At 45.7% G+C, this 20547-nt stretch overlaps 2 protein-coding genes across 4 annotated transcripts in view; both read left to right on the top strand.

The window, feature by feature from the left end:
• Positions 1-3587, top strand: part of tfpil (tissue factor pathway inhibitor-like) — a 39696-nt gene extending 36109 nt beyond the window's left edge. The window contains exons 5-6 of the mRNA XM_072497188.1: positions 695-773; positions 1608-3587. Coding sequence (XP_072353289.1) covers positions 695-773; positions 1608-1668 — 140 coding nt within the window. The 3' untranslated portion in view covers positions 1669-3587. The remainder of the gene's footprint in view (positions 1-694; positions 774-1607) is intronic.
• Positions 3588-18883: 15296 nt separating this feature from the next.
• The window catches only part of LOC140409085 (myosin-IIIb), a 250058-nt gene continuing 248394 nt past the window's right edge, over positions 18884-20547 (top strand). For all 3 annotated transcript variants that reach the window (XM_072497187.1, XM_072497186.1, XM_072497184.1), the window contains exon 1: positions 18884-19430. In XM_072497187.1, coding sequence (XP_072353288.1) covers positions 19326-19430 — 105 coding nt within the window. In that variant the 5' untranslated portion in view covers positions 18884-19325. The remainder of the gene's footprint in view (positions 19431-20547) is intronic.

The raw sequence follows: 20547 nt of genomic DNA, 5'->3' as shown, positions 1-20547 counted from the left end.
GCGTACCATAACAATGGCTAACCTTTTTAAAGGCAGACCTGTATTAAAGAATAACTGTGAGAATTAACACGAGGTGGGAATTTTCCAGGCCCGATGCAGTGAGCCAGCCAAAAGTCCATTGATTTTAACAGCATCGGTAACTCCCGACAGAGGGTAGGACGGGAGGATCCCGCCACAACTTATAAAGAAAGGTTTGCAATTCCATAATGCCTTTCACTATCTCAATACATCTTAAAGTGGTTTACAGCCACTGAAGTACTTTTGATCCGCCCTCACTATAATAATGTAGGAAACAAGGCAATCATTGCACAAATCAAAGTCCCACAATGTGCTAATGATTAGAGAAGCTAATTTTCGCATTGCTGATTAAGACATAAATGTTGGCCAGGATACCTGGGAGAATGTCTCTGCCTTTCTTTGAAATTATGCCATGAGACCTTTTATGTCCATCTTGGAAGGCAGATGAGGTTAGTATCTCAAGTGAAAGATGGCACCTCTGACAGTGCAGCACTCCCTCAGTATTGCATTTGAGGCTTAATTCAATTTCATTTTATTTGCTTTTTTCTTCCTGTAATATAACCTTTATGTCTATTGGTCAACAAAAGATGATTTTTATGATTATTTCATTTGGGCATCATTAATGATGCAATGGTGGAAGTAACTTTCCTTAAACTCAGATTATTTCTCTTTTCAGGTGATACTGTCGCCATTGTGTTTGGATGTCTTTTTGGTATTGCTGTCATTGGCTTTGTGGCTGTATTTGTCATTCAGAGGTATTTGATCAAATTCAGACCTGATAACATTGATTAAATGTACATTCCTGAGCTGTTAAAAATACAGATTGTTTAACCATTCTAGAAATAGCGATTATGGAGGGCTAGAATTCCTTGCTTTCCAAAATGCCCAATTACCTCATCCACCTCTGATCCAAATTGATAAGTTGAATAATAAGTGTGTAAAACATCGTGTGTGTGTAAATATTAGCACATAATGGAGTAAAATGGGGTTGGGGGGTAGATAAAGTGTTGCATGGGATAACAGTTAGATCTGATAAATCACTGAGGAGAAATGTGGCTTTAACTTGAGCTCAAAATGTATTCATTACATTTATAACTTTTGGGAGACAGCTCTTTGCTTGTACATATCCAGGTAGGCACAGATCCCTTTTCTACAGTTATAATCAGGCAAGAGCTAGACAATTTAACAGGGTTCTTTCTGACTAAAAAGCTCGGTGCAATTGGACTCTTAATTGTCTGGAAGTGAGTTTAATGATATAGATCAATATGAGGATTCAATATTCTCTTTTGCTCTATTTTTAGTACACTATTTAACATAACATGTCAAATTCCTCCATGCACCGTTACATTGGAATTGGGCAAAAGTGTATTTAATGCATTTGAACTAAATGGATTTGTAACTTTGTTGAAATATTGCAGACAGGAATTTGATGTGAATTTAATTATCACTGTGCTAACATTAGCAGACAGAGGAATATCCACCCTTTGTGTCCAAGTTTGTGAATAGCATCAGAACTGTTGATTGAATTGCAACTGTCAGTGCTGAGTGTCGATTATTATGACTCAACAAACATTTCTTCTCTTCATTAGGAAAAAGCATAAAAGCCAGAGAAGCAAATCAAAAGGAACAACAGAAGTCGAGATGCAGTAAAGCATTGCACAGCCTGCCAGGATGGGGATGAAATACCTGCTGTTTCCCGAAGATTTACTATCATTTGTTGGAAGGATTCACTGAAATTCTTTATTTTAGATAATGATTTTGTACATTGACCTTTTTTAAACCTGGTAAATAGAAAATATTTTGAAATACTCCAATAATTTGCCAGCGCTTCACTCTCACAAATGCTAAGAACACAATTTATCATCTGTGCATCTGTGTTAAAGACAGTGGGGAATCATATCATATTGCTTATATCCATATATAAACATGTATTTTATATATGTGTGTGCGTGTGTCATAAGATGGTTAACTGTGCATTGACTAAATGAGAAACAAGTTGGAATTGAATTTGATTACTTCTGCTTATATCTGTATTTTGCCACAAGTTGGCAAATTGAAGTCTCTGCCTTTGAATTTGACCGTACTTTGGTATTTATGACTTGATTAATATACTAGAAAATGAAAATGTTAACCTGGAACTAATTATTTTGGAGTTTATTGTTTGACAAAAAACATGGTACAAAATACTAAAAACTTAATAAATACAAAGTATAAACTGAAGTACATGTATCCCTGCTTATATAGGAGAGTATTCAGATTAACATACATTTAACTAAATAATTTTGTTTAATTAAGTTTTCTGCCATGCATAGAAGTTAACCATAAAGAAATCTTCAGATATAGTAGGGAGTGAAACATTCATATGTATGTACATAAGTATGACCTATTTGGTAGCTGCCTTTCAACATATTTCAACTTAAATTCTATAAATACCTTTACATTTTTGAGTTAGTAAAATATTCTGCAAAATAAATCTTGTTGTATTACAAATATTGAAATCTATCTTACACAATGCGTTTTTTATACAGCAGTTCTAAGTCAGATTTTGTACTGTGTAATGCAATTTGACCACTTCTTCTTTGTTGTTACAGTAAATAGCATTTCTGTGTTTCTTTCAACCTTGTGAACGGACAGGAGCACTGAATTTAATCCAATTGCCTTTGAAAATTCAGATAGAAGAACAGGGGCTCAATTTTCAAACATCCAGTTATATGGCTATAACCCGTTGTGTTTATACATTTATTCACAGTTAATATTCATCAAGCTTCAGCATCTTTATTAATGACTTTTGTTTTATTATGGGAAGAGGAGTACCCAATAACATTTAATTGGCCTATATCCCCTCCCTACTGAAGTTTACTCCTTTTGAGACTACTTTTTTTCCATGATAAGCTTTCAAAGGGCTCTAAGAATGTTCCCTCACACAAAATTGAGTAAGATCGATACCTTGGAACTCAGTGAGCAGTAGACTTTCTGGCCTTAAAGTGATGCCACAGTCAGCACAACTCCACGTGAGCAGCAGAAGAATGCATTGTGCACTGTTGTAATATTCCCGTCTTCTTAAATACAGCATACACCAAGACATGCCAGGCAGCAACCACAGAAAATGATTCAGTATATGAAGATACTATGTTCCTATTGCCCAAAGCTTGAAAAATCTTCAATTAAGAAAATGGCATAACAACATGAGGATGACATTGTTTTGCATGTGATGCCATTTCTTCATACAAAACCTGATATGAAATCCAATAAACCTGTCAGGTCATATAGAGCATAAGGAAGAAAAACAGTAAAATAAATCTGTTAATAATCTTGGGGAGTTGCATATTATTTGAAAATTGGGCCTTTAGTTTTTCCAATATTTAACTATTACAACATTGAATTAGTTATCCACTTGAATGTGTCAAAATGCGAATGCCATTTAATTTTTAAAGGAATTTAATATTTTTGCAAACTATCAATTATGATTAATGTGTATTTTTACAAAGAATAAATTGCTGGATGTTCTTTATTTTTGACATGTCAACTTTAAAAATAAAGCTGATGCAACAGTGCGTATTATTCTATAAGCCATCATATTTTGATGTATTTCTATTGGGTGGGATTCTCTGGTCCAGAGGGGTACCAATATCCTGGGGGGGAAATTTGCTAATGCTCTTCGGGAGGGTTTAAACTAGTTCAGCAGGGGTTTGGGAACCTGAATTGTAGCTCCAGTATACAGGAGGTTGAGAGTAGTGAGGTCATGAGTAAGGTTTCAAAGTTGCAGGAATGTACCAGCAGGCAGGAAAGTGGTTTAAAATGTGTCTCCTTCAATGCCAGGAGCATCCGGAATAAGGTGGGTGAACTTGCGGCATGGGCTGGCACCTGGGACTTCGATGTTGTGGCCATTTCGGAGACATGGATAGAGCAGGGACAGGAATGGTTGTTGCAGGTGCCGGGGTTTAGATATTTCAGTAAGCTCAGGGAAGGTGGTGAAAGAGGAGGAGGGGTGACATTGTTAGTCAAGGACAGTATCGCGGTGGCAGAAAGGACGTTTGATGAGGACTCGTCTACTGAGGTAGTATGGGCTGAGGTTAGAAACAGGAAAGGAGAGGTCACTCTGTTAGGGGTTTTCTATAGGCCTCCGAAAAGTTCCAGAGATGTAGAGGAAAGGATTGCAAAGATGATTCTGGATAGGAGCGAAAGCAACAGGGTAGTATTATGGGGACTTTAACTTTCCAAATATTGACTGGAAACGCTATAGTTCGAGTACTTTAGATGGGTCCGTTTTTGTTCAATGTGTGCAGGAGGGTTACCTGACACAGTATGTAGATAGGTCACAATTCGATTATGTTTACTTTAGTGATGGAAAGGGATAGGTATATACCGCAGGGCAAGAGTTATATCTGGGGGAAAGGCAATTATGATGCGATGAGGCAAGACTTAGGATGCATCGGATGGAGAGGAAAACTGCAGGGGATTGGCACAATGGAAATGTGGAACTTGTTCAAGGAACAGCTACTGCGTGTCCTTGATATGTATGTACCTGTCAGGCAGGGAGCAAGTGGTCGAGCGAGGGAACCGTGGTTTACTAAAGCAGTCGAAACACTTGTCAAGAGGAAGGAGGCTTCTGTAAAGATGAGACATGAAGGTTCAGTTAGGGCGCTTGAGAGTTACAAGTTAGCTAGGAAGGACCTAAAGAGAGAGCTAAGAAGAGCCAGGAGGGGACATGAGAAGTCTTTGGCAGGTGGGATCAAGGATAACCCTAAAGCTTTCTATATATATGTCAGCAATAAAAGAATGACTAGGGTAAGAGTAGGGTCAGTCAAGGACAGTAGTGGGAAGTTGTGCGTGGAGTCCGAGGAGATAGGAGAGGTGCTAAATGAATATTTTTCGTCAGTATTCACACAGGAAAAAGACAATGTTGTCGAGGAGAATACTGAAATTCAGGCTACTAGACTAGAAGGGTTTGAGGTTCATAAGGAGGAGATGTTAGCAATTCTGGAAAGTGTGAAAATAGATAAGCCCCCTGGGCCGGATGGGATTTATCCTAGGATTCTCTGGGAAGCTAGGGAGGAGATTGCTGAGCCTTTGGCTTTGATCTTTAAGTCATCTTTGTCTACAGGAATAGTGCCAGAAGACTGGAGGATAGCAAATGTTGTCCCCTTGTTCAAGAAGGGAGTAGAGACAACCCTGGTAACTATAGACTAGTGAGCCTTACTTCTGTTGTGGGCAAAGTCTTGGAAAGGTTTATAAGAGATAGGATGTATAATCATCTGGAAAGGAATAATTTGATTAGAGATAGTCAACACGGTTTTGTGAAGGGTAGGTCGTGCCTCACAAACCTTATTGAGTTCTTTGAGAAGGTGATCAAACAGGTGGATGAGGGTAAAGCAGTTGATGTGGTGTATATGGATTTCAGTAAAGCGTTTGATAAGGTTCCCCACGGTAGGCTACTGCAGAAAATATGGAGGCATGGGATTCAGGGTGATTTAGCAATTTGGATCTGAAATTGGCTAGCTGGAAGAAGACAAAGGGTGGGGGTTGATGGGAAATTTTCAGACTGGAGTCCAGTTACTAGTGGTGTACCACAAGGATCTGTTTTGGGGCCACTGCTGTTTGTCATTTTTATAAATGACCTGGAGGAGAGCGTAGAAGGATGGGTGAGTAAATTTGCAGATGACACTAAAGTCGGTGGAGTTGTAGACAGTGCGAAAGGATGTTACAAGTTACAGAGGGACATAGATAAGCTGCAGCGCTCGGCTGAGAGGTGGCAAATGGAGTTTAATGCAGAAAAGTGTGAGGTGATTCATTTTGGAAGGAATAACAGGAAGACAGAGTACTGGGCTAATGGTAAGATTCTTGGCAGTGTGGATGAGCAGAGAGATCTCGGTGTCCATGTACATAGATCCCTGAAAGTTGCCACCCAGGTTGAGAGGGTTGTTAAGAAGGCGTACGGTGTGTTAGCTTTTATTGGTAGAGGGATAGAGTTACGGAACCATGAGGTTATGTTGCAGCTGTACAAAACTGGTGCGGCCGCATTTGGAGTATTGCATGCAATTCTGGTCGCCGTATTATAGGAAGGATGTGGAAGCATTGGAAAGGGTGCAGAGGAGATTTACCAGAATGTTGCCTGGTATGGAGTGAAGATCTTATGAGGGAAGGCTGAGGGACTTGAGGCTGTTTTCGTTAGAGAGAAAAAGGTTAAGAGGTGACTTAATTGAGGCATACAAGATGATCAGAGGATTAGATAGGGTGGACAGTGAGAGCCTTTTTCCTCAGATGGTGATGTCTAGCATGAGGGGACATACCTTTAAATTGAGGGGAGATAGCTTTAGGACAGATGTCAGAGGTAGGTTCTTTACTCAGAGTAGTAAGGGGGTGGAATGCCCTGCCTGCAACAGTAGTTGACTCGCCAACACTAAGGGCATTCAAATGGTCATTGGATGGACATATGGACGATAAGGGAATAGTGTCAATGGGCTTTAGAGTGGTTTCACAGGTCGACGCAACATCGAGGGCCGAAGGGCCTGTACTGCGCTGTAATGTTCTATGTTCTATGTCTTGTGCCACCTGCCGTTCACTGGAACTGGGATTCTATCTTCCCACCGATCGTCAATGGAATTTCAACAAAGAACAAAGAAATGTACAGCACAGGAACAGGCCCTTCGGCCCTCCAAGCCCGTGCCGACCATGCTGCCCGACTAAACTACAATCTTCTACACTTCCTGGGTCCGTATCCCTCTATTCCCATTGTTACCACCCACACTGCCGTGAAACCCGCTGGTGGGGCTATGCTGCTGGCGGGATAATTGAATCGCAATGAGCGGAGAATTCTTTCCTTCACCATACAGGAAAGAGGAGTTTTGTTGTTGTTTTTGGCCAATAACATTTGCATTCACTTGATGTAACATGTTTTCTATTTTTAGTATCACATTTAGCACTGACCTGTCAGAGACCATGTAGGAGATATATAAAGGTAATAATCCCTGGTTTGTTACCACAGTTGGCATAGCATCAGACAAATTAGAGAATTAAATGTGTGGCTCAAAGAGTGGTGTGGGAAGAAGGGGTTTCAATTCACAGGCGTCTGTACTGGGGAACGAGGGAACTGTTCTGTTGGGATTGTCATATAAGAGGCTATGGTAGACTAAGTCCCATAAAAGGTTAACTGTAATAGTCTGTAATATCCTGGAGGGAAATATTTTTATATTCGTAAGCAGGATGTTGCCATCCCTGACGATGCCAGCATTTACTGTCCATCTCTAATTGCCTATGAAAAGGTTGTAGTGAGCGGCATTCTTGAAGTGCTGCAGTCCATGTGGTGTAGGTATATCCACAGTGCTGTTAGGAAAGGACTTCAAGGATTTTGACCTAGCGACAGTGAAGGAACAGTGATGTTGTTCCAAGTCAGGATGTTGTGTGGCTTGGAGGGGAGTGTGCAACATTGAACTGGGACGATGTGGGGTTCATGAAGCGGATGCTGAGCCGGATTCCGGATCTGGAGTCATGTAGTTTGGTAATGGGGGGGGGGGACTTTAATACGGTCCTGGACCCGACATTGGATCCGTCTAGGTTGAGGTCGGGTATGAGGCCGGCAACGGCCAAGGTCCTGAGGGGGTTCATGGTCCAGATGGGGGGAGTGGATCCGTGGAGATTTGCCAGGCCAAGGGCGAAGGAGTTTTCCTTCTTCTCCCATGTACACAAGGCTTTCTCGCAGATAGATTTTTTCGTGGTGAGCAGGGCGCTAATTCCGAGAGTGGAGGGGGCGGAGTACTCGCCCATTGCGATCTCGGACCATGCCCCGCACTGGGTGGAGCTGGGGGTGGGGGAGGAAAGAGGCCAGCGCCCGCCATGGCGAATGGACGTGGGACTACTGGTGAACGAGGAGGTCTGTGGACGGGTCCGGAGGTGTATCCAAAGATATGTGGAGGCCAATGATAATGGGAAGGTTTTGGTGAGTGTGGTCTGGGAGGCGCTGAAGGCAGTGGTCAGGGGGGAGCTAATCTCAATCAGGGCCCACAGGGAGAAGAGAGAGAGGATGGAGAGGGAGAGGTTGGTGGGGGAGATACTGAGGGTGGATAGGAGGTATGCGGAATCCCCCGAGGAGGGGCTGTTGAAGGAGCGACGGAGCCTTCAAACGGAGTTTGACTTACAAACCACGGGAAAGGCTGAGGCCCAGTTGAGGAAGGTACAGGGAGCAGTGTATGAGTATGGGGAGAAGGCAAGTCAGATGCTGGCGCATCAGCTGCGGAAGAGGGAGGCGGCCAGGGAGATTGGGGGAATTAGAGATGGGGGGGGAACAAGGTGCTGAGCTCAGCTAAGATAAACAAGGTCTTTAAGGACTTTTATGGTAAGTTATACGAGTCAGAACCCCCGGAGGGAGGGGAGGGGATGAGGCAGTTCCTGGACCAACTGAGGTTTCCAAAGAACAAAGAACAAAGAAAAGAAGAAAGAAATGTACAGCACAGGAACAGGCCCTTCAGCCCTCCAAGCCCGTGCCGACCATGCTTCCCGACTAAACTACAATCTTCTACACTTCCTGGGTCCGTATCCCTCTATTCCCATCCTATTCATGTATTTGTCAAGATACCCCTTAAATGACACTATCATCCCTGCTTCTACCACCTCCTCCGGTAGCGAGTTCCAGGCACCCACTATCCTCTGTGTAAAAAACGTGCCTCGTACATCTACTCTAAACCATGCCCCTCGCACCTTGAACCTATGCCCCCTAGTAATTGACCTCTCTACCCTGGGGAAAAGCCTCTGACTAACCACTCTGTCTATGCCCCTCATAATTTTGTAGACCTCTATCAGGTCGCCTCTCAACCTCCGTCATTCCAGTGAGAACAAACCGAGTTTATTCAACCGCTCCTCATAGCTAATGCCCTCCATACCAGGCAACATTCTTATTTTCATAGAATTTACAGTGCAGAAGGAGGCCATTCGGCCCATCGAGTCTGCACCGGCTCTTGGAAAGAGTGCTCCACTTAAACCCTCACCTCCACCCTACTCCCGTAAACCAGTAACTCCACCTAACCCAAGGACAATTTAGCATGGCCAATCCACCTAACCTGCACATCTTTGGACTGTGGGACGAAACCGGAGCACCCGGAGGAAACCCATGCAGACACGGGGAGAACGTGCAGACTCCGCACAGACAGTGACCCAAGCAGGGAATCGAACCTAGGACCCTGGAGCTGTGAAGCAACTGTGCTAACCACTATGCTACCATTGTATTATTACTCTCACCTCTGAGGTTGAACGTCGTGGGTTCAAGTCCCCGCTCCAGAGACTCGACTCCCCCATAATCCAGGGCTGACTCTCTTTCAGTCTTCAGCTGCCAGTTTCCTAAACTCTGGACTTCCCTGCCTTGACCCCTCCACTTCTCTCTCCTTCTTCAACACTCTGCTTAAAACCTACCTTTTCCTTTCGTTGACTTCAAGGAGGTAAAAAATTTACGGGAAGATAATTTATTTGAAATTTATCCAGAATACTAAACTCCAGCCCAGTTACAAGATTATTAACAACAACATAAAATACCTCAACTGTCGAAGTGAACATGGTTCAGTCCTGGATGTGATTAACAGCAGTATTAGCAGCAGAATCCAACCGCTACATTCAAACAGAAACTCACTGGTGTGTCAGGACATTGTCAGGGAGTGAGTGACTCTCTTCCCACACACACAAATTTAGAAGTCTTACAACACCAGGTAAATCTCTTCTGCACCCTCTCTAAATCCTCCACATCCTTCTGGTAGTGTGGCGACCAGAAGGGCGGGTAGAGGGATTGGGGGCTCCGATTGAGATGGAGGAACTAATTAAGGGGTTGGGGAGTATGCAGGCGGCCAAGGCCCGGGGCCGGATGGGTTCCCCGTAGAGTTCTATAGGAAATTCTCAGAGCTGTTGGGCCCGTTGCTGTTGAGAACCTTTAATGAGGCTAAGGAAAAGGGAATCCTTCCCCCGACGATGTCGCAGGCTCTGATCTCGCTTATCCTCAAGCGTAATAAGGACCCGCTGCAATGCGGCTCCCATAGGCCGATTTCGCTCCTTAATGTGAATGCCAAGCTGTTGGCCAAGATCTTGGCCACTAGGATTGGGGACTGTGTCCCGGGAGTGATTCATGAGGATCAGACAGCGTTTGTGAAGGGCAGGCAGCTGAATCCGAATGTGCGGAGGCTTCTGAATGTGATCATGGTGCCCTCGGAGGGTGGGGACGCAGAAGTGGTAGCGGCAATGGACGCGGAGAAAGCCTTTGACCGGGTGGAGTGGGAGTACCTGTGGGAGGTGTTAGGCAGATTTGGGTTTGGGGAGGAATTCATAGGGTGGGTCAAATTGTTGTATCAGGCCCTGGTAGCGAGTGTTTCGACAAATGGGCGGCGGTCGGGAGACTTTAGACTATATCGTGGAATGAGGCAGGGGTGCTCCTTGTCCCCCCTGCTGTTTGCGCTGGTGATTGAGCCGTTGGCCATGGCGTTGAGGGAGTACAGAAACTGGAGGTGGTTGGTTCAGGAAGTGGGGGTGGGGGGTGGGGGGGGGGGGGGGGAGGAGGGGGGGGGGGGGAGAGCACCACGTTTCACTGTATGCAGATGACCTGCTTCTGTACATTGCGGATCCGGTGCAGGGGATGGGGAGGCCATGCGGATACTTAGGGATTTTGCAGACTTCTCGGGATACAAGCTAAATGTGGGAAAAAGCGAGCTTTTTGTGGTGCATGCGAGGGGCCAGGAAAAGAGGTTGGGAGAGCTACCGCTCAAGGTGGTGGAAAGGAGCTTTCGGTACTTGGGCATCCAGGTGGCCAAGAGCTGGGGGGTCTTGCACAAGCTCAATTTAGCGCGGCTGGTGGATCAGGTGGAGGGGGCCTTTAGGAGGTGGGACATGCTGCCACTCTCACTGGCGGGCAGGGTACAGTCTGTAAAGGTGACGGTCCTCCCTAGGTTCTTGTTCGTCTTCCAGTGCCTGCCCATTCTTATCCCCAAGTCCTTTTTCAAGCGGGTAAATAGGAGTATTACGGGATTTGTGTGGGCAAATAAGACCCCGCGGGTTAAGAGACTGTTTTTGGAGCGCAGCCGGGGGGTGCAGCTATTACTGGGCAGCGAATGTGTCAATGATTCGGAAATGGGCAATGGAGGGAGAGGGGGCGGCGTGGAAACGGTTGGAAGCGGCGTCCCAGATACTAGCTGGGGGCACTGGTGACGACACCGTTGCCGCTTCCGCCGACGCGGTATACCACGAGCCCGGTGGTGGAGGCGACATTGAGGATTTGAGGGCCGTGGAGATGGCATAGGGGGGAGGTAGGGGCCTCAGTCTGGACCTCGATATGGAACAACCATAGGTTTATTCCAGGTAGGATAGACGGCGGGTTCCTAAGCTGGCACAGGACGGGAATCAAAAGGATGGGGGACTTGTTTATCGATGGGACTTTTGCCAGTCTGAGGGCGCTAGAGGAGAAATTTGGGTTGCCCCCGGGGAACACTTTTAGGTACATGTAGGTTCGGGCGTTTGTGAAAAAGCAGGTGGGGGAATTCCCGCTGCTGCCTGCCCGGAGGATACAGGACAGGGTAGTTTTGGGCGTGGGGGTGGGGATGGACATATACCAGGAGCTGTAGGAGGCGGAGGAGGCCTCGGTGGAAGAGCTGAAGGGCAAGTGGGAGGAGGAGCTGGGTGAGGAGCTGAATGAGGGCCTGTGGGCTGACGCCCTGGGCAGGGTCAATTCCTCCTCATCTTGCGCCAGGCTTAGCCTGATCCAGTTTAAAGTGGTGCACCGGGCACATATGACAAGGGCAAGAATGAGTAAATTCTTTGGGGTAGAGGGCAGGTGCGTGAGGTGTTCAGGGAGCCCAGCGAACCATGTACATATGTTTTGGATATTCCCGGCACTTACGGAATTTTGGAAAGGCTTTGCAAAGGCTATGTCCAAGGACTTGGACACTCGGGAAAAACCGAGCTGGGGATAGCGATATTTGGGGTGTTGGATGATCCGGGAGTGCAGCAGTCGAAAGAGGCCAGAGCTCTGGCCTTTGCCTCCTTGGTAGCCCGGAGAAGGCTCTTGTTAATGTGGAGGGACGCAAAGCCCCCAAACGTAAAGGCTTGGGTCATTGACATGGCGGGGTTTCTCAGGTTGGAGAAGATAAAGTTTGCCTTGCGAGGGTCTGAGCAGGGGTACTCCAGGCGGAGGCAACCGTTCCTTGACTTTCTCGCGGAACGTTAGATGGAGGTCGGCAGCAGCAGCAATCCGGGGGGGCGGGGGGGGGGGGGGGGGGGTTGATTTCATTTTATTTGTAAGGGGCAAATGACCCACCTTGTTTTGTTTGTTAAGTTGTTAATTTGGTAGAGGGTTGTTTTGTTCTCTTTGCATTATATTTTCTTTTGTAGTGGTTTGTAAAAATTATTGAAAGATTTTGAATAAAAACATTTATTTAAAAAGTACATGGGAAGAAAAGGGAGTAAAAGAAAATACATAATAGGGCAACACAACATATACAATATAACTACATAAGCACCGGCATCGGATGAGGCATACAGGGTGTAGTGTTAATGAGGTCAGTCCATAAGAGGGTCATTTAGGAGTCTGGTAACAGCGGGGAAGAAGCTGTTTTTGAGTCTGTTTGTGCGTGTTCTCAGACTTCTGTATCTCCTGCCTGATGGAAGAAGTTGGAAGAGTGAGTAAGCCGGGTGGGAGGGGTCTTTGATTATGCTGCCTGCTTTCCCAGGCAGTGGGAGGTGTAGATGGAGTCAATGGATGGGAAGCAGGTTTGTGTGATGGACTGGGCGGTGTTCACGACTCTGAAGTTTCTTGCGGTCCTGGGCCGAGCAGTTGCCATACCAGGCTGTGATGCAGCCCGATAGGATGTTTTCTATGGTGCATCTGTAAATGTTGGTAAGAGTTAATGTGGACATGCCGAATTTCCTTAGTTTCCTGAGGAAGTATAGGCACTGTTGTGCTTTCTTGGTGGTAGCGTCGACGTGGGTGGACCAGGACAGATTTTTGGAGACGTGCACCCCTCAGAATTTGAAACTGCTAACCATCTCCACCTTGACCCCGTTGATGCTGACAGGGGTGTGTACAGTACTTTGCTTCCTGAAGTCAATTACCAGCTCTTTAGTTTTGCTGGCATTGAGGGAGAGATTGTGTCGCTGCACCACTCCACTAGGTTCTCTATCTCCCTCCTGTATTCTGACTCGTCGTTATTCGGGATCCAGCCCACTATGGTCGTATCATCGGCAAACTTGTAGATGGAGTTGGAACCAAATTTTGCCACGCAGTCGTGTGTACAGGGAGTAGAGTATGGGGCTAAGTACGCAGCCTTGCGGGGCCCCGGTATTGAGGACTATTGTGGAGGAGGTGTTGTCGTTCATTCTTACTGATTGTGGTCTGTTGGTCAGAAAATCGAGCATCCAGTTGCAGAGTGGGGAGCCAAGTGCTAGGTTTTGGAGCTTTGATATGAGCTTGGCTGGGATTATGGTGTTGAAGGCGGAGCTGCAGTCAATAAATAGGAGTCTGATGTAGGAGTCCTTGTTGTCGAGATGCTCTAGGGATGAGTGCAGGGCCAGGGAATTGGCATCTGCTGTGGACCGGTTGCAACGGTATGCGAATTGCAGTGGATCAAGGTGTTCTGGGAGTATGGAGGTGATGCGCTTCATGATCAACCTCTCGAAGCACCCGACTGAAGTCAGATGCTAATCAAGTGGGCTGGTTTGTCCTGGATAGTTTTGAACTTCTGGAGTGTTGTTAGAGCTGCACTCATCCAGGCAAGTGGAGTGTATTCCATCACACGCCTAACTTGTGCCTTGTGGATAGTCTTTGAGGAGCCAGCAGGTGAGTTACTTGCTGCAGAATTCCCGGTCTCTGTGGCCATAGTGCTTATTCCAGTTCAGATCTGGTCAATGGTCACCACCAGAATGTTGATAGTTGGGAATTCATTGATGGTAATGTCATTGAATGTCAAGAGGCGATGGTTAGATTCGCTCTTGATGAAGATGGCCTACTTTAGTATTTAAGGAGTTGTGAATGGTGCTGAATAGTGTGCAATCATCAGCCAACATCCCCTTATGATGGAAGGAATGTCGTTGATGAAGCAACTGAAGATGACTGGTCCTAGGAAACAACCCTGAAATAATCCTGCAGCGATGTCCTGGGACTGAGGTGATTCACCACTAATTGCCACAACCATTTTCCATTGTGCCACTGGCTTCCACACAGCATTTGACCGAGTATGGCATCAAGGAGCCTAGTTGAACTGGAATCACTGGGAATCAGGGGGAAAACTCCCCTCTGGTTGAAGTCATATGTGGTACAAAGAAAGATGGTTGTGGTGGTTGGAGGTCAATATTCACAGCTCCAGATGGGAAAGGCGCTGGGCAGCTGCTTCAGGTTCGGGCAGTGCTGTTTGAGCATGGGGAAAAGGCTAGTAGGTTGGTTGTGCACCAGTTGAGTTAGCAGGCAGCGGCAAAGGAGATTCGATGGTTGAAGCATTCAGGGGAAAGGTGAATGGGGCATTTGAGGCCTTCTACCAGGTGTGGTCATATACATCACTGTAAGTACACAAAGGGTTAATGTGCATACACTACACCTAGATAGACACTAGAGGGAACACCAGAGACATGACACCCAGGCAGTCAACCAATACGTCAGTAAGATAGGACACGGCCAATGGGCGGTCACGATACACACAGAGGTGACACTACCACAGGAAGGCATTACACCAACCCATATAAAAGGACAAATGCTCAGTCTCTTTCCAGTGGAGACACTCAGTGAGTACACAGGGTTGATTGAAACACATCAGTCCCACCACGTGGGATTGTAGCAGACTGGTTCGTCAGTCTGAGTAGCTATAGCAGGATTAACAGTAGCGTCAAATCCAAGTAGGAGAATTGTTATTAGTTTAATAAACGTGTTAAAGCTATCTCCAAGTCTGAACCTTCCTTTGTCAGAGTGCACATCAAGGAAGCAGCTTATGCTACGTCAAGAGCATAACAAAACACCAGGGGCTGTACAGGTCAGAGCCCCTGATGGAGGGACATGGGCATGAGGCAGTTCTTGGTTGACCTGGACTTTCCGGTGGTGGAGGACGGGTTTGGTACTCTGACTGGGCTGGGGGAAGTGATAGGGTACATGGGTTGGATGCAGTCTGTGAAGGCTCCCGGTCTGGAAGGGTTCCCATAAGAATTCTATAACAAATATGTTACAGAACTGGGCCCCTTTTAGAGATGTTTAACGTGCCCGTTGGCAAGGGGGAGCTTCCACCCACATTGGCACAGGCATCACTTTCAATATTTTGAAGAAGGATAAGGACCCAGAGGATCATATTGTCCGATAGCATTGTTGAATGTGGATGCGAAGCTATTGGCTAAGGTGCTGGCACGCGTATGGAGGATTATGTGCCGGGGGTGATAGATGAGGACTTGTGAAGGGGCGGCAGCTGGCGGTTAACATTAGGAAGCTGTTAAACGTGATTATGATGCCCTCAGGGCATCAGAAATGGAGGTGATAGTGTCTACGGACACGGAGAAGGTGTTTGACCAGCTTGAGTGGGTTATTTGTTCGAGGTGTTGGGATGGTTTGGATTTGGGCAGGGATTAGTGGATTGGATTTGGTTTTTGTATAGGGCCCCCACAGCGAGTGTTTGCACAAATATTAGCTCAGGGTAATTCTGTATGCACCGGAACGAGACAGAGTTGCCCGTTGCCTCCGTTGCTTTTTGCTTTGGCGATCGAACCTTTGACAATGCCATTTAGGGCTTCAGGGAGTAGAGGGGTTTTGTGTGTAGTGGTATCGAGAGGAGGGTTATTCAGAGGAGGGGGGTGGACCATCAGATCTCCTTGGATGCGGACATCCTGTTGTTGTATGCAACAGATCCGGTGGAGAGTATGAATCGGATTATGGGAATATTGACAGAGTTTGGGTCATTTTCAGGGTATAAGCTCAATGTAGGAAACAGTGAGGTGTTCCCGGTCAATGCTCGGATGTAGGGGAGGGGCTTGCAGAAGTTGCTGTTTCGGCTGGTCAAGTCGGGGTTTCGATATTTGGGTATACCGGTGTCGTATAGTTGGGCCCAATTTAATAATAGAATTTGGCGAACTTGGTGGAGGGAGTGAAGGAAAATTTTAAGAGGTGGGATGTACTACCGCTTCGCTGGCCGGGAGGGTCCAGACTGTAAAGATAACGGTTTTGCCGAATATTTTGTTTATTTTCCAGTATCTCCCAATTTTTGTGCCCAAGTCTTTCTTTGGAAGAATGAATAGGATGATTTTGAAGTTTATCTGGGCGGGTAAGGTACCCTCTATTAGGAGGGTGTTTCTAGAGAGGGCTGGCGCTGCTGAGCTTGCTGAATTATTACTAGGCGGTGAATGTTCAGAAGGTCAGGAAGTGGACAGTGGAGAAGAGGCCGATGTGGGGGCGGATGAAGGAGGCCTCGTGTAGAGGGACAGGCTTGAGGGCACTGTTACTGGTGCCTCTTCCGTTCTCATTGGCTAGCTACTCCACAAGCCCAGTGGTGGGTTCATCGCTCAGAGTGTGGAATCAGTGCAGGCAACATCCTTGGTGGAGGATATAAAGCGGGAGGAGGAGCTGGGGAGGTATTTGAGGTAGGGTTATGGAATGAGGCCCTGCCAAGGGTAAATTCGACCTCCGAGTGTGCGCAGAACGCACATGACAGTGTCGCGGATGAGTCGTTTTTTTTCCGCTGGCACAGGGTAGATGTGGGCGGTGCTCGAGGGCTAATCACTGCCATATGTTCTGGGCCTGCCTGAAGTTGGAAGAATTCGGGGATTCCTTTGCGGAAACAATGTTGGAAATTCTGGGGGTGGGTGGTGATGTTTGGGGTGTCAGAGGATCCGGGAGTGCAGGTGGGTATAGAGGCTGACGTGTTGGCCTTTACCTCCCCGATAGTCCAGAGGTGGATTGTTAGGGCAGAGAAACCAAAGCTACCTAAGGTGGCGGGGTGGGTGAGTGACTTGGCGGAATTCCTTCATTTGGAAAAGATAAAATTTGCCATTAGGGTGTAAGAGGACGGTTCTTTAAGAGGTGGAGGTTGTTCATCGCCTTCGTTAAGGAATGGTAAACGTCAGCTGGGGTTTGGAAAGTGGATTGGTTTGGAACATGGAGGGTTTCGCATTAGGACTATGGTTTGTGGATGATGGGTTCTTGTGTTCTGGGCTTTGTAAATAATTTGAAAATGCATTCAATAAAACTATTTATTTAAAAAATTATCTCAGCTCCAGGATATCACTGCAGGAGTTCCTCGGGTAGTGTCCCAGGCCCAACCATCTTCAGCTGCTTCATCAATGAACTCCCTTCCATCATAAGGTCAGAAGTGGGGATGTTCGCGGGTGACTGCACAATGTTCAGCACCATTTGCGACTCCTCCATGTCAAATGCAGCAAGATCTGGACAATATCCAGGCTTGGGCTGACACGTGGCAAGTTACAAATGGGCCAGGATAGGGTGCTCTGATCCCAATGTTCCCATAACATTGGGAGTGCAGCAGCATGGCTAGAAAAGATGGCAGCATCAGTGATTCAACCTGCCTCACAAAGTCTTATAGGTTTGTGGGATCCAGAAATATCATACATATCCAAGGTCCTAGCTTCTCAGTCCAGCAACTCTATTCCCAGTCAGAAAAGGCTAAAGGGCATTGAATGGGTCTTTGAATATCATATCTGATTACATTAAAAGTCTAGTGTTAAAACTTATGTTAGACTGTATCAGCTTTGTCAATACACCATGGTTTCCTAGGTTGGTTGAAAGGTTGATGCTGCAGAATTTCACTGTCTAGGTATGGCAAAGCAAACTTTCACCTGGGGGTATCTTTTCTCAGACAGCATCTGAAATGCTAGAATACAAAATAAATCATAAAATGTTAATATACAGCAAATTCATATATATATATTGGGTAGAGGGCCTAAACTGTTGGCAGCGATTTCATTTCTTATTGCCAACAATTGGTGATTGGGCTCAAAATATTTCACTATGAGGAGTTTAGGGTTGTTTAATAACAAATAAAAATAATAAATTGTTATATACAGAAACTAACATTTCAAAACCTAAATTTTGATTCAATGTTTTATCTCCAACTGTTTCGAAATAAAGTTAAATTAGATTTGGCCGCCAATTTCCATGGTTGGAATAAATCCCACTTCATTTTGGGAAATGGGGCGGCTTATCCATTAGAAGGCACTGTTACATTAATTGCAACTGAGAATCCGTTTCAATTAATAGCAGTTACCAAGCGTGTGTAAATGTAATGAACTTCAAATGATGTAATTTACAATTTGGTCGACAGTAATCGCTGAGCTACATAATTACGTCAGGTGTTTAAAGGCCAGGATGATACAAACAGAAAACCTGTGTTGCAACTTTACCTCGAAACCTAACCAGATAAGCAAGGAAGAACATCCGTCCAGAAATATATGTTAATTTCTCTTCCGTCATTCTGTCTCAACTAACTTCCAAGATTGAAACGGTGTCCTGGACGGCAGGTCCTGTAAGTTGGACAGTGTGTGGAAGTGCTCTGGGCTGGGACTCAGTGGGCAGTTTTGAAGCGTTAACCCTTGCGTTGCACTTGCGGATGCATATTAGTAGCATTTTGACTTTCTGACTAACATGGGTCACTAACCTCGGCTTTTCCTCCCATTTTCTCTCCTTTCAGGGTGAGAGGTTTGCTCCTCCCACTCCAGAGAGAGGCAATTCAGCCGAGGGACTGAGGCTCCGAACAACGAGAAAACACTGCAGGGCCAAAAATAATACGGCAGCCCTGTGATTTTTTTCCCCCTCTGTTCGGGTCAGATCCTGAGAATTCCGACTTCAGGCTCATTAATCAGAGTTGTGAAGATGAGTTGAGGCAGTCTTTGTGTTTGGGAGTGTTGTTGTTGAGGCTGCAGTGTGTGTGGGCAGTCAGTGAGACCCGAATGGAGCCCCATTAGGTGCCAATGTGCAGAGGAGCGCCTTAACTTTCCCTTTTAAGAGAACGTCCACAACCGGCGTTACTCTCCCAGTAACACATCTCCCGGGAGGGGGGGGGGGGGGGAATTATGTGTCCTTCTAAATTTCAGAATTATTACAAATAATTCAACATTTTGGGGAAAAAATATAGGAAAACAAGTCGCAACAACACTTCTGTCACCGAGCGAAAAAAAAACCTTTAGTCAAAGATAGATTTATTTCAGGGGTAGGTTGGGGTGTGTATGTTGTGTTGTGCGTGGGGAGGATCTTTGTTGAACCTTGTAGCATGAACCGGGGAGTGAGCAATATCTTTTAAGACAGGAACCCGGCTTTCCCCGAGTGAGGGACGGAGTTCCTCCCGCCAACCCCCCCCCAGTGGAAGATGTCCCTGTCCAGCCTGCCGGAGGACCTGGCCACGCTTTCCGAGCTGAATGAGAGCGCTCTGCTGGACGTGCTCCGCACCAGATTCCGGCATGACCACATTTATGTAAGTAAAGGGTGGGGGTAGATTTGAAAGTTTACTTGATTTAACGCCGGCTTTCAGGCTCCAGTTTAGCAAACTCTGTACCAGGAAAATAACTTTCTTCCATTGACCTAAACCAGGAATGAATTGCTGTGGAGGGGTTGTGTCTTTTAAAAGAAATAATTTTAACACTTGCAAAGCAGACCAGCTTCTGTTTAGTCAACAAGAGTAATTCCCACAGCAAGCTCAGCAAAGCTTTGTGTTCAACAAGTTTGAACCTGAGAGGGAGACACACCATTTATCAAACTGGGTTTTCATTGAAAGAGTTACTGTTAATGTTTGTGTTAAATATGTTGATTGTATTTTGGAGACCTGTTATTACATTAATGCTCCTTTTAGGGAAAGTGTCATTGATTCCACCTCGTGTTCTAGGCAGGTTGTAGGACCTGACATCAGGACATATTCTGAATTCTTCCCTCAGGTTTTTGTTCTGATATGAGAGTTCGGTAGCGCCTTCACTCCATTTCGAGAAAGTTGGACGTAATCCGTTGTTGTAGGCAGCCGGGGCAAACACACACCCCAGGTTCTCATTAGTTACCCTTGAGGGAATTTAAACTACTTGGTCCCTCGACCCCTCTCCACCTCATTATCAGGATGGGGAAGATCCCCACCAGAGGCAGGCCAGACTTCAGATATAATGGAGATATGAGGGATAACACTGTCTCGTCACTGCATCTTTAATCTACAGGGTTAAAAGTTTTGAAGACCAGTAAATGACCTTAATGCATGTCATAATGGATATTTCTCATTGAGCAGGGTGTTACAGCCCACAGAAATTCTGAAATTGCCTAGCACAAACACAATATAAGATATCGTCCAAAGTAATAATGATTTATTTTTGGATGTTTTAAAATTAATCTAAAGTATTAATTTTATATTTGGTTTTTGGACCCGACCACCATCTGCCTTTTAAGATCAATATAAATGAAATACTGTGCTTAATGAAATACTGTATTAAATAAATAATGAACTTCATTGCCAGTGAAGTGTTTTGGTAAGTCCAGAGGGTGTGTAAGGTGCTGTGGAATGCCAACATATACTATACCGCAGAGGCTGGAAATCTGAAATAAAGATTTTTTTT

The sequence above is a fragment of the Scyliorhinus torazame genome, chromosome 3 (genome assembly GCF_047496885.1).
Source record: "Scyliorhinus torazame isolate Kashiwa2021f chromosome 3, sScyTor2.1, whole genome shotgun sequence".
Lineage (NCBI taxonomy): Eukaryota > Metazoa > Chordata > Chondrichthyes > Carcharhiniformes > Scyliorhinidae > Scyliorhinus > Scyliorhinus torazame.
This window is presented reverse-complemented; position numbering and strand designations above follow the sequence as displayed.